The sequence below is a fragment of the Carya illinoinensis genome, chromosome 10 (assembly GCF_018687715.1).
Source record: "Carya illinoinensis cultivar Pawnee chromosome 10, C.illinoinensisPawnee_v1, whole genome shotgun sequence".
Lineage (NCBI taxonomy): Eukaryota > Viridiplantae > Streptophyta > Magnoliopsida > Fagales > Juglandaceae > Carya > Carya illinoinensis.
The window spans coordinates 19,505,775-19,523,007 of NC_056761.1; the positions used below are offsets into that span (position 1 = coordinate 19,505,775).

At 35.4% G+C, this 17,233-nt stretch overlaps 1 protein-coding gene across 3 annotated transcripts; it reads right to left on the bottom strand.

Moving 5' to 3' along the window:
* Positions 1-1,694: 1,694 nt before the first annotated feature.
* LOC122278999 (BTB/POZ domain and ankyrin repeat-containing protein NPR1-like) lies at positions 1,695-11,674 on the bottom strand. Of its 3 annotated transcripts, none has more exons than XR_006229415.1 (5): positions 9,924-11,674; positions 6,549-7,302; positions 4,212-4,409; positions 2,180-2,528; positions 1,695-1,988 (listed from the first exon to the last, which is right to left on the bottom strand). XR_006229415.1 is itself a non-coding variant. In XM_043089239.1 (5 exons), exons 2-5 carry the CDS (start codon positions 10,467-10,469, stop codon positions 2,245-2,247), a joined length of 1,782 nt encoding a protein of 593 aa, XP_042945173.1. In that variant the 5' UTR covers positions 10,470-10,589; positions 11,250-11,674; the 3' UTR covers positions 1,695-2,244. The 3 variants fall into 3 exon arrangements, 1 of the variants encoding a protein (XP_042945173.1); XR_006229416.1 differs by having other exon boundaries at positions 1,695-2,059; XM_043089239.1 differs by having other exon boundaries at positions 1,695-2,528; positions 9,924-10,589; positions 11,250-11,674.
* Positions 11,675-17,233: the final 5,559 nt, after the last annotated feature.

Genomic DNA, 17,233 nt, shown 5'->3' on the forward strand with positions numbered 1-17,233 from the left:
CACAGACGACACCAAATTATTAATGCATTTTTTCGATATAGTTGCCAAAAGTTGATCACATGACTCCTGCCTTGCTTTGATAGTGATTGTAATTGTTGAACATTCATGGCTTGCAAAGATACGTAAATGGCAGAAACTAGAGATAAAAGGGACAAAAATTTTAGGTTGGTTGGTACAATGTCCTGCATCCACAGGGTTTCCCGAACGAAATGGGCTAGTTTTAGATCAATGTTACACAATATTTCCTATCATGGAAGAGGAGGTCGAAGAAGTTACACAGATAAAGAAGACCCCTCATTGGCATTGGATTGGCTTTCCCATTAGTCAAATTTTACCCAATATTGTACTTTTTCTTTTGTCTATGTCACTTAAAACCTAATTCTACATTGGATTATCCATCTAAATTATATATAATAATAAAATATAAAATTAATAAATTTTATTAATTTCTTATTTTTTATTATTTTCTTTTCTAATTTATTTGTGTCCTATTTTACAGTTCTACCGATCATAGGTTAATTTGTAATAAAATGAAATATGTTTTTTGTTAAATTTCATAATTTATATAATGCACTTTTCCAATAGTTTTATATTTAAAAACGTAACGGTTGTGTAGTTCATTCTAATTAAATTATTGTTTTTACTTCTATTTTCAATGGTCATTTAACTCTAATATCTAAAATTTTTATATTACATTAATCTAAAATTCTATATAAATGTCTTCACTTATCAACCGAATATTTACATTTTCCTACCAACTATCTATTTTTGGCCAACGTTATTAAACAATCATATTTACAATCATATTAAATATAATTCTTGAAAGAACTATCTTCTTTTGCTAACTGTTCTTCTATTCAACAATCATATTTAGAATTCTTGAAACTAACTATATTCTTTTGCCAACGTTTCTTCTATCCAACAATTATATTTACAATTCTCGAAATCAACAATCTTCTTTTGCCAACTTTTCTTTTCTTACCAACTTTTTTTTATTTTAGCTAACAGTCTCCTTGAAATGCTATAAATACATTAACCTTTAACTACTTTACACTCATATGAAACCAAGCCTCTTGAGATTTCCAATCTTTCTTCTTGCAATTCTTGAAATTACACCATTCTTGATTCTTTATGGATCCATCTTGGAGTATTGATCATATTGTATATAAAAATTATTCTAATAGTGAATTTGATATAATTGCAGCAATAATGGTAGAACAAGAACAAAGGGCTACTGAGGGAGCATCAAGTTCACACCGTCGTCCTCCTCAATGTCGTACATTCATTTGATGTAATCTATTGGAAAGCCATCAATACTTTTGAAATGATTATTTTGCTCAATCACCAATATATCCTCCCACTATTTTTAAGAAGAGATTCTGAATGGGTCAATGATATATTTTTATGCATCTATATGCACTACATACTTATGATAATTATTTTCTCCAACAAAGACATAATTATTCACTATCAATTTGAGCCGCGTGTGAGATGTACACACCACTATTTTTTAAGATCTTCTTTTCTTGTCCAAAGGATCGGTGGTTGGAGAATCTTGCGGTGCAGCGCATGGCACTAGTGGGAGGTTGGAAAGCAATAAATTGGCGCATCTCTGCTACGGTCGGAAAACAAATAAAAAACCAGATATAAACCGATGGACAGCTCTGGGAAGAGCTGGAAGGGAGGAGGGTGAGTGGAGTCAAAAAATAACGCTTCTGCACTAATTGAGAATCAACTCACAAGCGTACAAACCATTTGATGCTCAAAGTATTTTTAGAACACTTTTCTGAGCCCAAAATAGAAGGAATCTGATATTATTCTCCTCTATTCGAGTGTAAAATATGTTTAGGGAATATCTGCGGCTTATAATGGTCGTACAAACAATTTCCACCACTTCTTCCAACCAATGGACCTCTCGGGTTACCATGATTGACATGAATGCTTCTGAAAAATCTGCTCACAGATCTACGTTCTCACGGTAGCAAATGCTGCACAAAATGGAACAAAAGAACAACTTTTACATTTTCTCTCATTCTCCCACAGCTGTTAAGACCATCCTCTACAAAAAAAATTTGGAAGTGGAACGATTTGACTAGCTTATTGGTACAACATAGAGCATAATCCTTAGCTAAGAACTTGAAGAATATGACAGACGAGCCAAAGTTTATGAGGATCTCACCAGTATATTTTTCTGAAAATGGTTTGCACTTTAGGACCAAGCTTATTTAGACAAATTACGAGCCTTCATGATTTTTTGTAATTTACACCGTCTTCTCCCACCTTATAATTTACACAATCTTTTTGAGAAGACGAGGATGACGAGGAGGACAATCCAGAGCGACTGGACTTGGCCTTGTCCTTATGGAATGCCTTTTGAACATCCTCTTTTAGCTCCATGAAGCGCTTCCTCTTGATTCTCTGCTCAATTGGGGTGCCCATCTCAAGATAAAACAAATCGGGAAGGTCATCCTCCATGAACTTATCCAGCACTTCTGAGCAATGAGGAAAATAGCGTCGACCCATCTCCACTGTCACCATGGCAACCACAAAGCTTAAATGAGAGCAACTCCATAAAACAATTCTTTTTTTGCTTAGCAGACTGTAAATTAGTTCAATTTAATTCAACTGTCAACTTTACTAATTAGCAGACAGTAAATTAGCTGAATTTATATTCATCTTGTGACAACTCAGAACGTGCCAAATGCTCTTTTAAAAATCTTCAACTTATTCATTTAGTCAGGTTCTGCTTTGAAAAATAAGCCATGTCCGAGTCGCATTCAATTAAGAAAATAATGAGGAATAGTTAGCATCATGTGATGAGAAGTGGTTAAATGCCACCAAGCTACAGCTATCATGAATCAATTAATGAATGAATGAAAAGGAATCCGATACCACCAGGGTTAAATTTACAAAAGAAAAAAAAATCATGTAGCCCAACCCTACTGGACAACTACACTCGGGATATCCCTTCCTAATGTGCTTGCATAATTGCAGCTAATTCAGCCAGCACAGTACAATACCAAGGTACAAATAATGATACTAAAACCATGCTGCAGCCAAAAGTACAACTACAATAACCGTGAGATGAGGAATAAACTGAGCATTACAAAGTTTTTCAACATGAATACAGAACAAACCCAACTGACCAAAGAATCACTTAGATTAAAAACCATACCACTGGAGTGACTACATGTCCATCAGACACATCATGTACTAGAAAACACACATACACAAACACACATATTCTGGAATTCTGAATTCTTCTTCCCCTTAGGAAAACAAAATGAACATGCTGCATAGCGCGAGCACTCACACACACAATCAACAATCTTTTACTCAAGCAAGCATTAGTTATATATGGGTTTGCATGCGCGCATGCGTGTAGCACACCACCCTTAGTCTAAATCTTATCATTTTTTTTGTTTGAAAAAATAGATGGTAGAACACAATCTGGATTATTTAACCTTGACAAAGGGTACTATTTGACATTTGATGGTAGTTGGAGAGTATCTTTTACTCAAGCAAGCAGTAATTATATACATGTGTGTTTCTGTGTGCAAGCGTGTGTGTGTATTGCACTTCTCATTTCTTCTTACCCTTTAGGAAATATAATGGGCATGTTATACAGGAGAACATACACTTTTGACCGCCAACTAACTTTTTTTACACAGTGCCCTAGACTATCAAAACTGACATATTACACTCCAACTACCATTTTTTGTCAAATAGCACCCTTCGTCTAACTGTAACTATTAAGATGGTGAAAAATAGGTGGAAAAACACAATCACGACTATCAAATCTCAATGACGGGTGCTATTTAATAATCGACGGTAGTTGAAGAATATGATGTGTCAATTTTGGTAGTTCAAGATAAAAAATTAAAAAAAAAAGGTATCAAATGTGTTAGTTGGAGGGTAAAGGTGTACTTTTACCTTATATTTTTTTTTATCATTTTCTAATAAATATAAACTACTAGCAGTTCTCGTTTATACCAATTTACAAATGCTAGGAGACCACATGACATGAGATGAACTGAGGCACCTTGTACTAAAAAATCAACCTTATATCAGCAAGCTATCAGATCCTTTTCTCCCCTTTTCCCATTTTGGTTGGGAGGAGAGAGAGAGAAAATGGGATTACCCAATAGGTCACAATAAAATAGAACAAAGGGACAAAAGGCATTGCAATATGATACTACAAGCTTGCATACCTGTTTTCATCAGTGCTTCAATTCGAGTAAAGAGTCTCTTGTTCTGCATAATTGGAGTCTCATTCAAATTGACTGCCCTCAAATTCCCAGTTGAACCTTTTGAGGCAGAAATGCCAGCAAACTCAGATATTGTCTCAGCATGTGCAACATCATAGGCTAGCTTAGCTTCGGTAGGGAAGAACATTCGTGCAAATGCAACTGCAATATACATCACTCTTTTCATTCATCTATGCATGTGCAAGTAGTAGTATTTTTTTGATAAGCAATCTAAGATTTTATTAAAAACCTCAAGACATAGCCCGAGTAGACTAGAAGTATATAACAGGAGTTTGTGAGTATTAGTATTAACGAGTCTATTCCAAATTTTCACCAGGTCTGTCCTCGTAAAATTTCCAAGCAATAAGGAAAAAATTCAATAGCCTTGACAGCTTGTGTGGAACATCATAAATTGAAATTGAAGGTTCAGTTACCCTCATGCACAACTAGCTTCACTTCTAGATAAATTATTTATCAAGTAGTAATTTACTACATCTGGTTCAGCCATGTGTACTTTACATCTCGTCCCAACGCTGGGAAAAGGTAAAAAATGTAGCAAAACCTCAGCCCTACATTTAGGAAATGAATTGTCAATAGTTTCCAAACAATTTACTCACGATTCTCAATATTACTACCAGAAAGATAAGGAAACCAAAGCTTTGTTTTACACAAGAAACTTGTTTGATATATCAACAAATCTCATCGGTAATCTAATGATTCAAATAGAGATATTTCAATCATGATTAGACAACTTGCTGATACAAGCAGTAGGTCACGGCCCAAGCATTGGAACAAGTCTCACAATTTTATGATAAAATATCCCGAGACATCTTAGATGTCGACACTTGAAAGCATCACAAGTTTTTGGAAATTAAATATCTTCCAATATCGAAAACAAAATCTTCCAATATCAAAATAGACTCCTACAAACTCAAATATGCAAATAAAGTAGCAAAATAATAATAATAATAATAAGTTCATCATTAAATATAAAAGGCTGCAATACACTTTTGGTCCCTGAAATTTGACCCAAGTTCAAATTGGTCCCTAATTTAAAAAGTTCTAAATTCAATGACAGCAGTTTAATCCTTTCATCTATCAGATAGGAACTTCCATTGCTGGAATGTTTCATGCGACAAATGGAATCAGCACTTTGACATGCCATGTCACTTCTTTTTTTGGCATGGAATGCTATTTGATCTCTATGTTTTTGGCAAACAGAAAGATCACTTTGCCTGCCAAGACACTTCTGTGTGTGTGTGTGTGTGAATCAGAAAGAAGATCCAAACTCTCATGAATGCAATAACTAAAAAGCTAAGCCTTTCAAGCACAAAATATAAACATTGTCAATGATGTTGGTTTAAAAATAGTATGGTGACAAGGCCTGGATGGATATGTTACCCCATGGTTGCAACTGTTTCTGTAGTGCGCATTTGGAGATTGGTTTTATAGGAAAATCTGGTTTTAAGCAGCTCAAAGATGAGGTGTTGGAGATCCATGGATTGAATTGGGAGGTCCAAGTTGATTAGGTGGCTGTTATCTAAGCACAACGGCAAAGTGAGGTGGAGTGGGTTCTGACATGACTTTAATGGTGATGAAGAGAGGGTAGGGGCAATGGTCTAGCCATTTTTTGAAAGAAAGTAGGTGGGAGGAGGTAGACAGAGAGAGCATTGGTCACTGGAGGTGTTGTGCTTGCCATTAAGGGCAACCTTCATGAGGCCACAGCCATTGTTATGGAAGGAAGCATTTTGTGTCTAAGGTGGGGTAGGTTTTGGTTTAGATGACAGTGAGAACTATTTTTTCCTTTTAATGAACAAGGAAAAAAGATTAATTTCAAGTCTGTCATGTGTCCATTCTCATGTCGTGTAAAATAGTCTCTTTGTTTGCCACATCAGCCACTAATGCCAGAATCCCAATCTAGAGGTCTGAATCCCTTAAATGTTTCCATATTTATTTATTTATTTTTGATAAGTAATAAACTTTATCAAATAGGAAGAAACTAGGCAATGCCCAAGTACACAGGATGTTTCCATTAAATTTATTTAGGGACAAGACTGACATTCTCAAATGTCCAGGGTGAAATTCAAAAATCGGTCAAAGTTTTTTTGACAAGTGAAATTCAAACCTTGGTCAAACCTAAGAGCAACAACAATATGTCTCAGCCAATATTTTCAAACACCTTCCAAATTTCATGGGAATTCCAACATAGAAGTTAAGATTTCGTAAACAGAACCAAATATAATTCAGAGAAGTTTCCAGCCAGGGAAGAAGAATCCAAGATTACCATCTGCAGAATAATACCTCGGTTTTCCAGATACAGCAGCTTCATGTGCAGATCATCTGCTACTGTTTCAGAAGAAATAGATGCATCCCCAGCCATTGGATTCCTTCTCATTTCTCTCTCTAGAACATCGATGCATATCCGATCTTTATTTGCTTCCTGCCCCTGCTCTGTTTTAGCATGATAGTCCTTTGGCCTCGTCAACCTCCGGCATATACTAACAGCACTCTGACCATCCAATGTCAATTCTAATGCACTGGCACTTTTTGTCAGAAGCGAAACTATTATTGATGGCTCCTTACGCCTTGCAGCCATGTGAAGTACCGTATAACCTCGACAATTTCGGCGGTTGACATTGGCCAAACCTAGACCTAGCACCTCAGTCACAACCTTAGGATCACAGTAGGCTACAGCATAATGGAGAGCATTGGCTTCATCTAAGGTTATTTCAGACTCAGAGAGAAGAAGTTTCACCAGTTCAACATCATCAGAATCTAATGCTTTGTGTATTCTCCTGATTCTCTTTTCATGCAAGGGATCGACAGCTTCTATTTTATGATCATCATCACACTGAGACTGGAGACGAAGCAATTTAATGTTCTTTGCAATTTCATCAGGGAGCTCTTTCTCAACAGAGATGCTGTCAAGATCTGATCTTGCTACTCGATCAACACATTGAGTGACAAGTTGAGTCAATTGACAATGGAAAGCAACCATAAGAATTGGGATGACATCTTCTACAACAGCCTTCCCAACAAAGTTAAGAAGACGTCTCTGCACATATGTAGAGTAGACATTTAGAATGATCTTCCTGTAGTCTCATGAAAGCCTTCATTGCAAAAATGAAAGATGAGGAAAAAAACAGCTTAAAACTAGGATAAGAAAAAACAAAATCACTCAATACTTTGTACATGATGGCATCTTACTAAAAATACTAAATAACATGACAACAATCGTAATGTAGCATTTAATTCCAAGAAGTTTTTTTTAAAAGAAAAAAACCTATAACACAGCATAAAGCCTATTCCAACTTAAAAAGTAACATTTAATGTTATATTGACAATATTTATGACCTCCCTCTCTCTCTGTGTCCCTCCCCTAAGTCCAATGCAATGGCTGAATCCGGATCTGAAAAAAGAATATGCACTAAAATTATTAAGAGTTTCGCATTTCAACACAAGTAATCTGATGGCAGGTACTGGTTAAAATTCCCCACCACATATTTCATAGGGCACAACAGATCTGGCAATCGTTATAAAATGACTCAAATTAATTGCAACAAACTACTTGTGTCTGTGTGTGTGTGAGTGTGTGTGAGTGTGTGTGTGTGTGTGTGTGTGTGTGAGAGAGAGAGAGAGAGAGAGTGTTGTAAGTCAATTTTATTATGATTGAAAATGGGGTGTTACTCAAGTACGGAAGAAGTATACAAGAGAAACACCCAAGCAGAAAAAGAAAAAAGATATAGAAAATTCCTGAAAACAAGTGGGTAGAAAAATAACTCAATACAAGTCAAATGGTCAATTAAAAAAGAAATCCTTGAGACCCTTCACCTCTTCTCACAACCTATGAAAGTATGGTTGTTTCTTTCCCTCCATATGTACCACAGTCAGGAAAACTTATGTTCCGCATGGATTTGCTCTACTGGCCAACAAATTGTCATCTCCAACATGCAGAAAGATCCACAGACACTGGGCATAACTCAGTCTAGCCCAAAGAGACAAAAGATCATTTTCTGTAAGTAACTAGCTAGCAAATAATGAAGTAAGAGACGATCAACTGTTTCCCCACTCTCCTTAGACACGCAACACCAATCTATTTCTATTATGTGTTGTAATCTCAAATTATCCACGGTAAGAATCACCCCAAAATCTGCAGTCCACACAATGAAAGTCGCTCTTGGAGGAGCCTTACTAACTTCCCCTGAGAAAGTGGCTATTATCATGGGAAATAAAGCATTATAGAACGACTTTACTTCAAACAATCCTTTCTTGGAAGGAATCCAGAAAAGTGTCTTCCCCCACACAGGCTCGGCCATCTTGAGTACACTTGGTCATTGAACAATGTAAAGGTGATACACCTCCCAATCATACGATGCTCTAATAAAACTAACACACAGCTGGTGACAGTAATTGACGAACATCGATGATTTGCTGTGTTCGCTTCCTCAGAACATGCCATACTAAATAATTATGGAAATGCTAACTTAAGAGACTAATTCCCGCACCACACACCAAACAAAAACCTGACCTTAGGTTAAAATTCTCCTAATTATTGTCTACTTTTAAGCATATATTTTATATCTGATAGGGTTTTAATTCCTTATGTTTGCTTAAAAAGAAGGATAGATAAAGAAAAGAAAAGAAGGAAACTCAATTAGTTTATTGAAATAAACATTCATTTCCATTACTTAAAAAGAAATCGGTTTGGATCAAGTGGCCTTGTATTGTTTGGCTTACTAAGAGATTAGGGATTTGCATCACTCCATATCTGAATAGATTCATCTGAACTAAAAAATGGAAGAATGAAACATTGAAATAGATTGAGAAAAGTTGACTGTGGAAGAGGGGTTCAGAGGTAGGGGTACCAGCTATTGTATCGCTAACTGTTGCCACTTGACAGACCATAAGGGCATAGAGAGAGACAGAGATTTGACTTACAATTTACAAACAATCTATGATCCTACTGTCAAAATCTAGATATCGGCTATTCATTCTTATGTACAAGTTTGCATATCCATGTTCAAAAGGATGATTTTCTTTATGAAATTGGTTCACAATCCATCCGACCTACAAAATTTACATAAAAAGAAGAAAGGAAAAAAAAAAATCAAACTACTACTGTAAGCAAAATGCCTCTGAATCTAGGCATACGGAAAAAAGGGCCCTCTGAATCTAGACAGTAAGCATACAAGCCTAAAACAAAAAGTTTGGGATTCTAGCTGGGGTAGTTTCTATCAGCTTAAATACCAGGTAACTTTTCCAGTATCAGTTTATAAAACTAGTTGCTGAATCCACATTTGGGTCCGATTCCAATTTCTAGGCAAAAATCCCAGTGAATTCTTATTTAGGGCTTGCTTGAATGGTACCTCCTTCTCCGATAAGAATGCATTGGCGGGTAAAGTCATGGGTTCAACAGCCTCTGGGTGGATGCATTAGATGCCAAAAAAAAAAAACCAATAACGCAAGGAAAGGGAAGTTCAACACCTCCACCGCGAGTATCAAACCACAAGCAACATAATAGTCAAGAAAGAACAAAGTATATGTTTGATCTTACTCAACATAATAGTCAACATGATCGGTTGCTTGACTTGCCTAATTCGTTACTCTGGATTTGCATGTCCAGATTTTTCTTTTCTATATCTTTTATAAGCAGATCAGCATGTAGAGAATACTAACCTGGAAAAGTGAAACCAGCTCTGGCGTCTGAAAAATGTAAGAGGCGTACATCAATTCCACAGCAAAATTAATAGCGGGTCTACATGCATCATGGACGCAAAAATCGTCAACACAAGTTGACACTTCCACTGGAGAAGGCTTCAGTTTCGCCGTGTACAGATAGCTCAAGAAAACCCGAAATGCCTCGTATCCAACCTTGCCATAAGGCAACAAATCCCGGATAAAGTACTTAGGTTTTCCTTCCTTCTCGGTAGATCCCTTCACTCGCTGAAAATACTCAAGGAAAAACCTACTTCTAACAGCCAAAATACATCGGTTAACACCAACTGGAATTCCCTCAACAACGATATCCGCATCGCTATAATCACAACTTGGATCAATCAAGAGCTGCTCCAAATTAGAGCTAAGCTTGCTTAAGCTGATGATTTCAAGGTTAGGACCCGGTTCAAGGCTAGAGGATGATTTAGTGGGGCCAAATGTGCCATTTGATAAATGGGAAGATGAAGTAAAGCTCAAAGATGACGATGGTTCAGTTGAATTAGCCATTGATACACAGTGCAAAATATTCTTTCAGTTGCTCTATTTGGAACTTCCTATGGATAAATCAATGTCTATGACTATTACGTTACAAATGAAACTTTTCCTACCAGTTGTTCAACCAAAGACCTATGTCAAAAAAAGTACAAAAGTACAATTTAGAAAGAAGAAGTAGCATAAACAATACAATTTATTGGAAAATAGAAAATATACCTATATTCACAGTCCAGAAAAAGAAAACTAGCAGAAAAGCGGAATTGCGCTGAAAATATCAACTGGGTTTCAAAGAAGCAACTTCAAAAGGATATATAAATACCAAACTGTGTCTCATAACATAACTCCCTCTGTTTGAAAGTTAGCAAGATGACAAGTTAAATCAAATGATCTAAACTCCAAGTCACGAAGGGCATGCACTTCTGGTCAAAATCTTCTGATTTCTGTATTTTACAAGAATCAGGAAAACGAGTGCAAAGGCCAAGAACCCTGCTCTCTTGCTTGAATTTCCAATACCACCTAATGAGCATAATATCCAAAACAAACCCAAAATGCTAACTAGAAATAGATTAAAAAGGATTAGTTTTTTTCTTCAAAAAATGTCTTGTAAGAAAGCAGACAATAGCACTGATTCAAGCTCTATTCTTAACAAATCCCGTCATTAAAATTCACCTTAAAAAATTACATCTCCACAAGCTTTCAACATTTGAACTAGATCCACTCAACTACTTCAAAATTCTCAAGATCCAAAGATTTTAATTCCAAAAAATATGTCAAATTAGGTAGAAATTATACCGCAGGAAAACACCCAAACAGTTCAACATACAGAAATCGGAAGGAGAAACTTCCTAAAGCTGACTGAAGATACAGCGAAATAAAGATGAGAGCAAAAAGCAGGAGAAGGACAAGAAACCGAAGCTTCAATTATCGCTTTCAGACACAGTTTGAGAGAGAGAGAGAGAGGAAAGGGTTGGTCGGTTTGGTTGTTGGGAACTTGTATTGGGACGTTAAGCGTGCGAGTTTCGACAAGGAGATTGAAGTCGTTTCGGTGACGACAGTGATGGCGTCAGTTTACCCAGCTGCGCTCTGCTGACCTCTGCCGTGGCGTCAGCGTCATGCCATGAAAGTCTTGGCAATGCATCTTCGAAAGTGGTCGAGTGAGAGAGAAAAGCGTAAACGGCTGAAAATTCCGCTGCTTTCTTGCGGAATAAAGTTAAGAGGTGGCATAGAAGCGAACCGCAGACTGTAGAGCGATTCCAGATAGTGGCACTACAGCCACACATTGGACTCACTGTCGTTTCATCCTTTTTTTTTTTTTTTTTTTTTTTTTTTTTTTTTAAATATCTTTTTCTTCATTTTTAATTTTGTACTTTCTTCTTCTTGTTTTGTAAATAGGTTTTCTCATATTTAGCTTTGGTTTGGACATTAAAATTTTTTATCTCAAATTTAAAATTTTTATTTTATTATTATAATTTTTTAAAATTTTCATATAAAATATAATAAATAATTTAATTTTTTTTTAATTCTTTCAAATTTCAAAACAGTAATAATATTAATATTTCTTCTTAAAATTCAAAATTTTTATTTTAAAATTCTCATTGGCCAAGCCAAACCTTAATGTTTTATTTTTTAAATGACACATAAGACTTGTTAATTAGTACTAACTTAAATTATTAACAAAGTTCCAATGAAAGGTCTTACTTTATTAAAAATTAATTAAGTATTTTATAAAAATGCGGGCTCATATATCACAATATAGCAATAGAGTTTGGGTCAAGTTCAATTCCTAACAATAATTCGTTAGATGGAAAATATGTGTTTTATAACAAAATACAAGAATCACACATTTCACCTATAGTTAAAAAGATTATTCATATAAATATTAAAAACTTTATTTATAAGACAATCTGTATAATATATCAGATTAAATGTTTACGTGATATAATTTGATTTAGAAGATTATTTTTAAAATTTAAATCGTAAAAATTAAATCATACCATTTAAGTTATTAGAATGGTATATTCTACACATCGGTATAAAAATAGAATAATCAAATATCTAAAAAAAATGATATTTGCACTCACAGAATGTTCAAGCGTCGTATACTTTTTACAAAAAATGAGTAAATATAAGATCAATATAAAAAAATTAATTTTTTTTATTGTAGAAGCCACTCTTGAATAATTGTGCAAGAATTATATTTACGGTTAAATAATAAATACTAAAATAGTTGGAGTAGTTTTTTTTTTTAACATATAAATATTTAGAGAAATGATTTGCAATCGTAGAGTATATAAGTTTTGCGCACTCCCTTTAAAAAAAAGTAGATAAATCTAATATCCATGAAAAAAAGTTATTTCTTTAATGAGGGATCCTACTTTTTTTCAAAATGTGTGCTAGAGATTTGTATACTCTAGAACTATATTTAATATTACAATTTATATGATTATAATTTAGGAATTAAAAAGAAGAACTATAATACTTCCAAATAGTCCACTAGGTAAGTTCAAACAAGACAAAAAGAGAAAAATGAAGTGCAGAGGAAATTTAAGAAGAGGCTATAAAAAGAACAAAGTGCTCTATCTAGTACCTTCCACCTTTGAGATAGGGGTGCTACCCGCCCATGTGGGGGTAGGGTTGACCCTTCCCCACATCCTGCCCTCTCACACTCCAATAGTGCCCATAGCTCACTAGGCCCAAAAACTATTCCTAATCCAAAAGTGTCCAAAAACATATTTTTAAACTCAAGTTATAAATTTAAATTTGTAAATATGACTATAATTTTAACACTGTTATTAGTTTTTAAATTTGTTAGTGTATATTATGTATAAGTTAATGTATCCTAATGTGGCTTTTATATAGAAGGCCAAGGCAATACAAGAATCTCACTTGCTTCCAAGGTAATACAAGAGTCTCACTTAAGCAAATGAGACTCTTGTATTGCCTTGGCCTCCTATATAAATGCTACATTGTAACTTACACAAAGAATTAAATAAAAACTATACTTAATACATATTACTATATTTACATATAGTAAAATTAATAACATATATTAATAAATATGTATAAATTTATATTTATATAAAATATATATAAGTAGCAGGGAAGATGGGGCAAGATAGCAAGGTGCAGGCCCCCATTGCCCACCCCTATTTTGAGAGGCTCTTGTCATATTTGGTTAACTAGTTTCATTTTTTAAAATAAATCAAATTTAATCCAAACATCTTTCAATCTTAAAAGTATCAATTTTAATTTCTCGTCCAATCATTTCATTTTAGTAAAAAATATAGAATCAAAACAAAACAAAAAAACTTTATAAAATCTTAAACAAAAACTATCTTAAAAATTGATATTCAACCAACTTTTAAGTTTTCTTGTACAACATTTCCCTCCACCTACTCCCACTTTGAAGGTGGAGAAGCCTGGTGGCTAGTTCTACTTACTATCTATCAATTCAGGATGATGTCTTTGGATTAAAATGGAATAGTCTTCTCTCAACCGTCTTCTTGAAAATGATAGAGAAGAAGTTGTGTAAAGTTCATTTCTTGCTTCACTGTGAGTAGAAGGGTGGAATAGTTGCTCACTATGGTGGGTAGATTAGGAGTAATGGTGGACATAGAGGAGATCTGGGAGAGTCTAGAGTTGGGCGAGGAGGAGAATAAACCCATTGAAGTTAATTCTAGTGAGTTGAAGAGATAAGAAAGAAAGGGGAAATGAGTCTTGTGGGGAAAGTTTACTCAGATCGGAATATTGGTAGGGATGTTATTTGATGAAAGATGGAGAAGATATGGAAGGTGAGCAAGTGATTGATGTTTCGAGAAGTTGGATCTAATTGTTTTGTCATTACCTTTGCAAATTTGGTTGATAAGATCAAAGTATTAGTGTGTTTGGGGGCGGGGTGTCCATGGTTGTTTGATAATCACTTGTTTGTCTTCAAACAGTGTGATGGTAATACTCAGACGTATTTTTTGGATTTCGCTCTCCAGAAGCTTCTAGGTCCAAATGCATAACTTTCCCCTATGTTGTATGAACCGTCATACGAGTGAACAGATTGGCAATACAATAGGCAAGATCTTGGAAGTGGATGTTCAAGAAGATGACATGGCTTGGGGTCGCTGTTTGAGAGTGAAGATTGAGTGTGATTTAAGGAATACGATAGCCAGAGGGAGAACTGTTAATTTGCAAGGGCGAAGGATATGGGTGCCCTTATAGTACAAGAAACTGCCTAAGATGTGCTTTTGGTGTGGATGTATAGTGCATGATAAATATTGGTTTTCTAAGAGCAATGGTGATGGTTCTTAGTTTGGACCATGGTTGAGAGAAATGCCTATCAATTGGAAGAGAAATGAAAGGAAGGGGGAGATGAACCAACAGAAGGAAGATATTGGTCACGATAGCCCTTCAGTGGTGAGGTCATGATTAGAGGAAGATTGTGATGAAATTCGGAGAGGAGGAGTGGGTAGGCATGCGGGGAAAGGGGTGGAAGTGGTGGAGGGCAAGGTGGGGGAGGTGAAAGCTCGGGAGGAGAAAGGGCGAATGGAGAATGTGCTGCTCAGTGGGAATAAGGAAGTTCGTTTGGACCCAATGGGCTAAAGCCTAGCTACCAATATCAATGCGACTTAGGATTTTGGGGCTGTGGAATATCAACTTCTATCAAACCTAGCCTAGGTTATTCTAATCACAAAAGATGGCTTGAACGTAGGTTCCAACAACCAAGGAATGATCAAAGGGGGAAGCACATGCAACTAGAAGAGAAGAGCTCAAGGAATAACCCATACGGGTGAACTGGCTCCCACTCATTCAATGATTAAACATGCTTTAGATAGTGGGGAGGGGGAAAACTTTTCTAGAGGGAAGGAGAAAAAAGCAAGTAAGGGGACTGGGAAGGAATCAAATTTGGAGATGATTGAGGTAGTGGCTGCTAGGCAACCCCGCCAGGGATTATGAACTTACTAAGATGGAACTGACGAGGGCTTGAGAACTCTCAGAGAATTCAAAATCTTTGCCTTATGTTAAAGGAAAAGTAGCACAAATTGATTTTTTCATTGAAATTTTAATTAATGTAGGGAGGTTGGATGGGTTAAATAGCAAATTGGGAATGAAATGTTGTTTTGTGATGGACCCCATAGGCAGGCGAGGGGAATTGGCATTACTGTGTGTAATGCTTGTTCTTGTGGGGGAACCTTTAGAAAATGATTTTAAAAAAATAGACGAGAATTACTGTTCATTTTAAAATTTCTTTTCTTTTCAACCCAGGATATAAAAAGACTCCTCATTTAAAAAAAAAAAAAAAAAAACTTATTTCTTAATTTAAGGGATTACAACAAAAAACATTAGATTTCATAAATTAAGTATCTCATACAAATATTATCCCTAGGCTTCCGTGCTCTTCCCCTTGGACCGTGCCTGTCCTGATGCGTCATGTTCATCTTATCCCTGAGAGGGCACACATAAAAACTAAAATGAGTCGATGACTCGTAAGCATTACTTCATATAGTTAAAATATAATAATATAGGTTTTTAATCATGCATTCATCATTCCATACATACCATAAATAAACATTCATTTTATTTTAAAATGTTGCGAGGTGGGGTTTTTTTTTAAAAAATGTTTTCTTCTCGTAAACAATTCCCCACGCCTTACTGCCTTCATTTTTTAAAGAGTCTTAACATACATATATTCTTTCTTAACATGCATACATTATTTCTTATCACTTTCATTGGCTGTTGCACACTATTATGCCCCTTATATGGGGGTTAGCAGTTTTTTGGACCTTGATTTCGCTCGTGGCCACGGTTTAGGAATCCATTCCATCAAGGTGCACAGCCAGTACTATTTACCCGACATTGCAATCTACCCAGTCTAGTCCTTTGGTACCTTTATCCGTTCATTCATGTGGTCGTTAGGTATTTTCATACATTAAAGCATTCAGTCCTTTCATTCATTTCAATTCTTTCAGTCCTTTCAGCTCTTTTCATTTCTTTCAGTCTTTCAATCCGTTCATTTGCAAAAGTCATTTAAAAAGCATAAGGTTAAACGTAATCTTTCATTACATCATTTAAAACATCAGTTCATGCATTCTTTAAAGCATCAATTAATAAGGATATTTAAAACTCTTTCTTCATGTCATTTAAAGCATAAGGCCTAAGCCTTGCATTTCATTTCATGAAAATACATATAGTATTTACTACATATAACATCCATTCACATGCATACACTTACATACTTGAGGTACATAAAAAGGGACTGCCAAAGAGGGTCATTACATACTTATGTTTGAAAACTTATACTTAGCATTTTTTAGTAAAGTTTGTGTCATTTTGTAAAGCATCATAAGTAAAAGCATTTCGTTTTCATTTTCATTTATTTAGAAAACTCTAGAAGAGTATGAACATAATACTTACTTAGACTCCATGCCATACTGATTTCATGCAGTCCATTCATGTGTGTGTCAGATAGCAACCTACATGCATACATAACCTCAACGTCATTCTCTATCTAGTACATAAGCAACTATACTAGAAATAGAACTACACTTCACTTGGAACACTCTCCATCCATCCCTATGTTCTTATTTTTCATTTACTATACTAAAATCTTCGGGATCTATTTACCGTTACTACCTCCGTCTTCTATATCTTCCTTATCACATTTCCTCTTTTTGGGACCCACTTGGGTCACATTTTCTAAATCCAATGTTCTACTTCAAGGTCTTATCCTTTAAAATGAATCTCATGATTCACCTTAGGGTTAAGACACTAAGACCTTCGTCTTACTC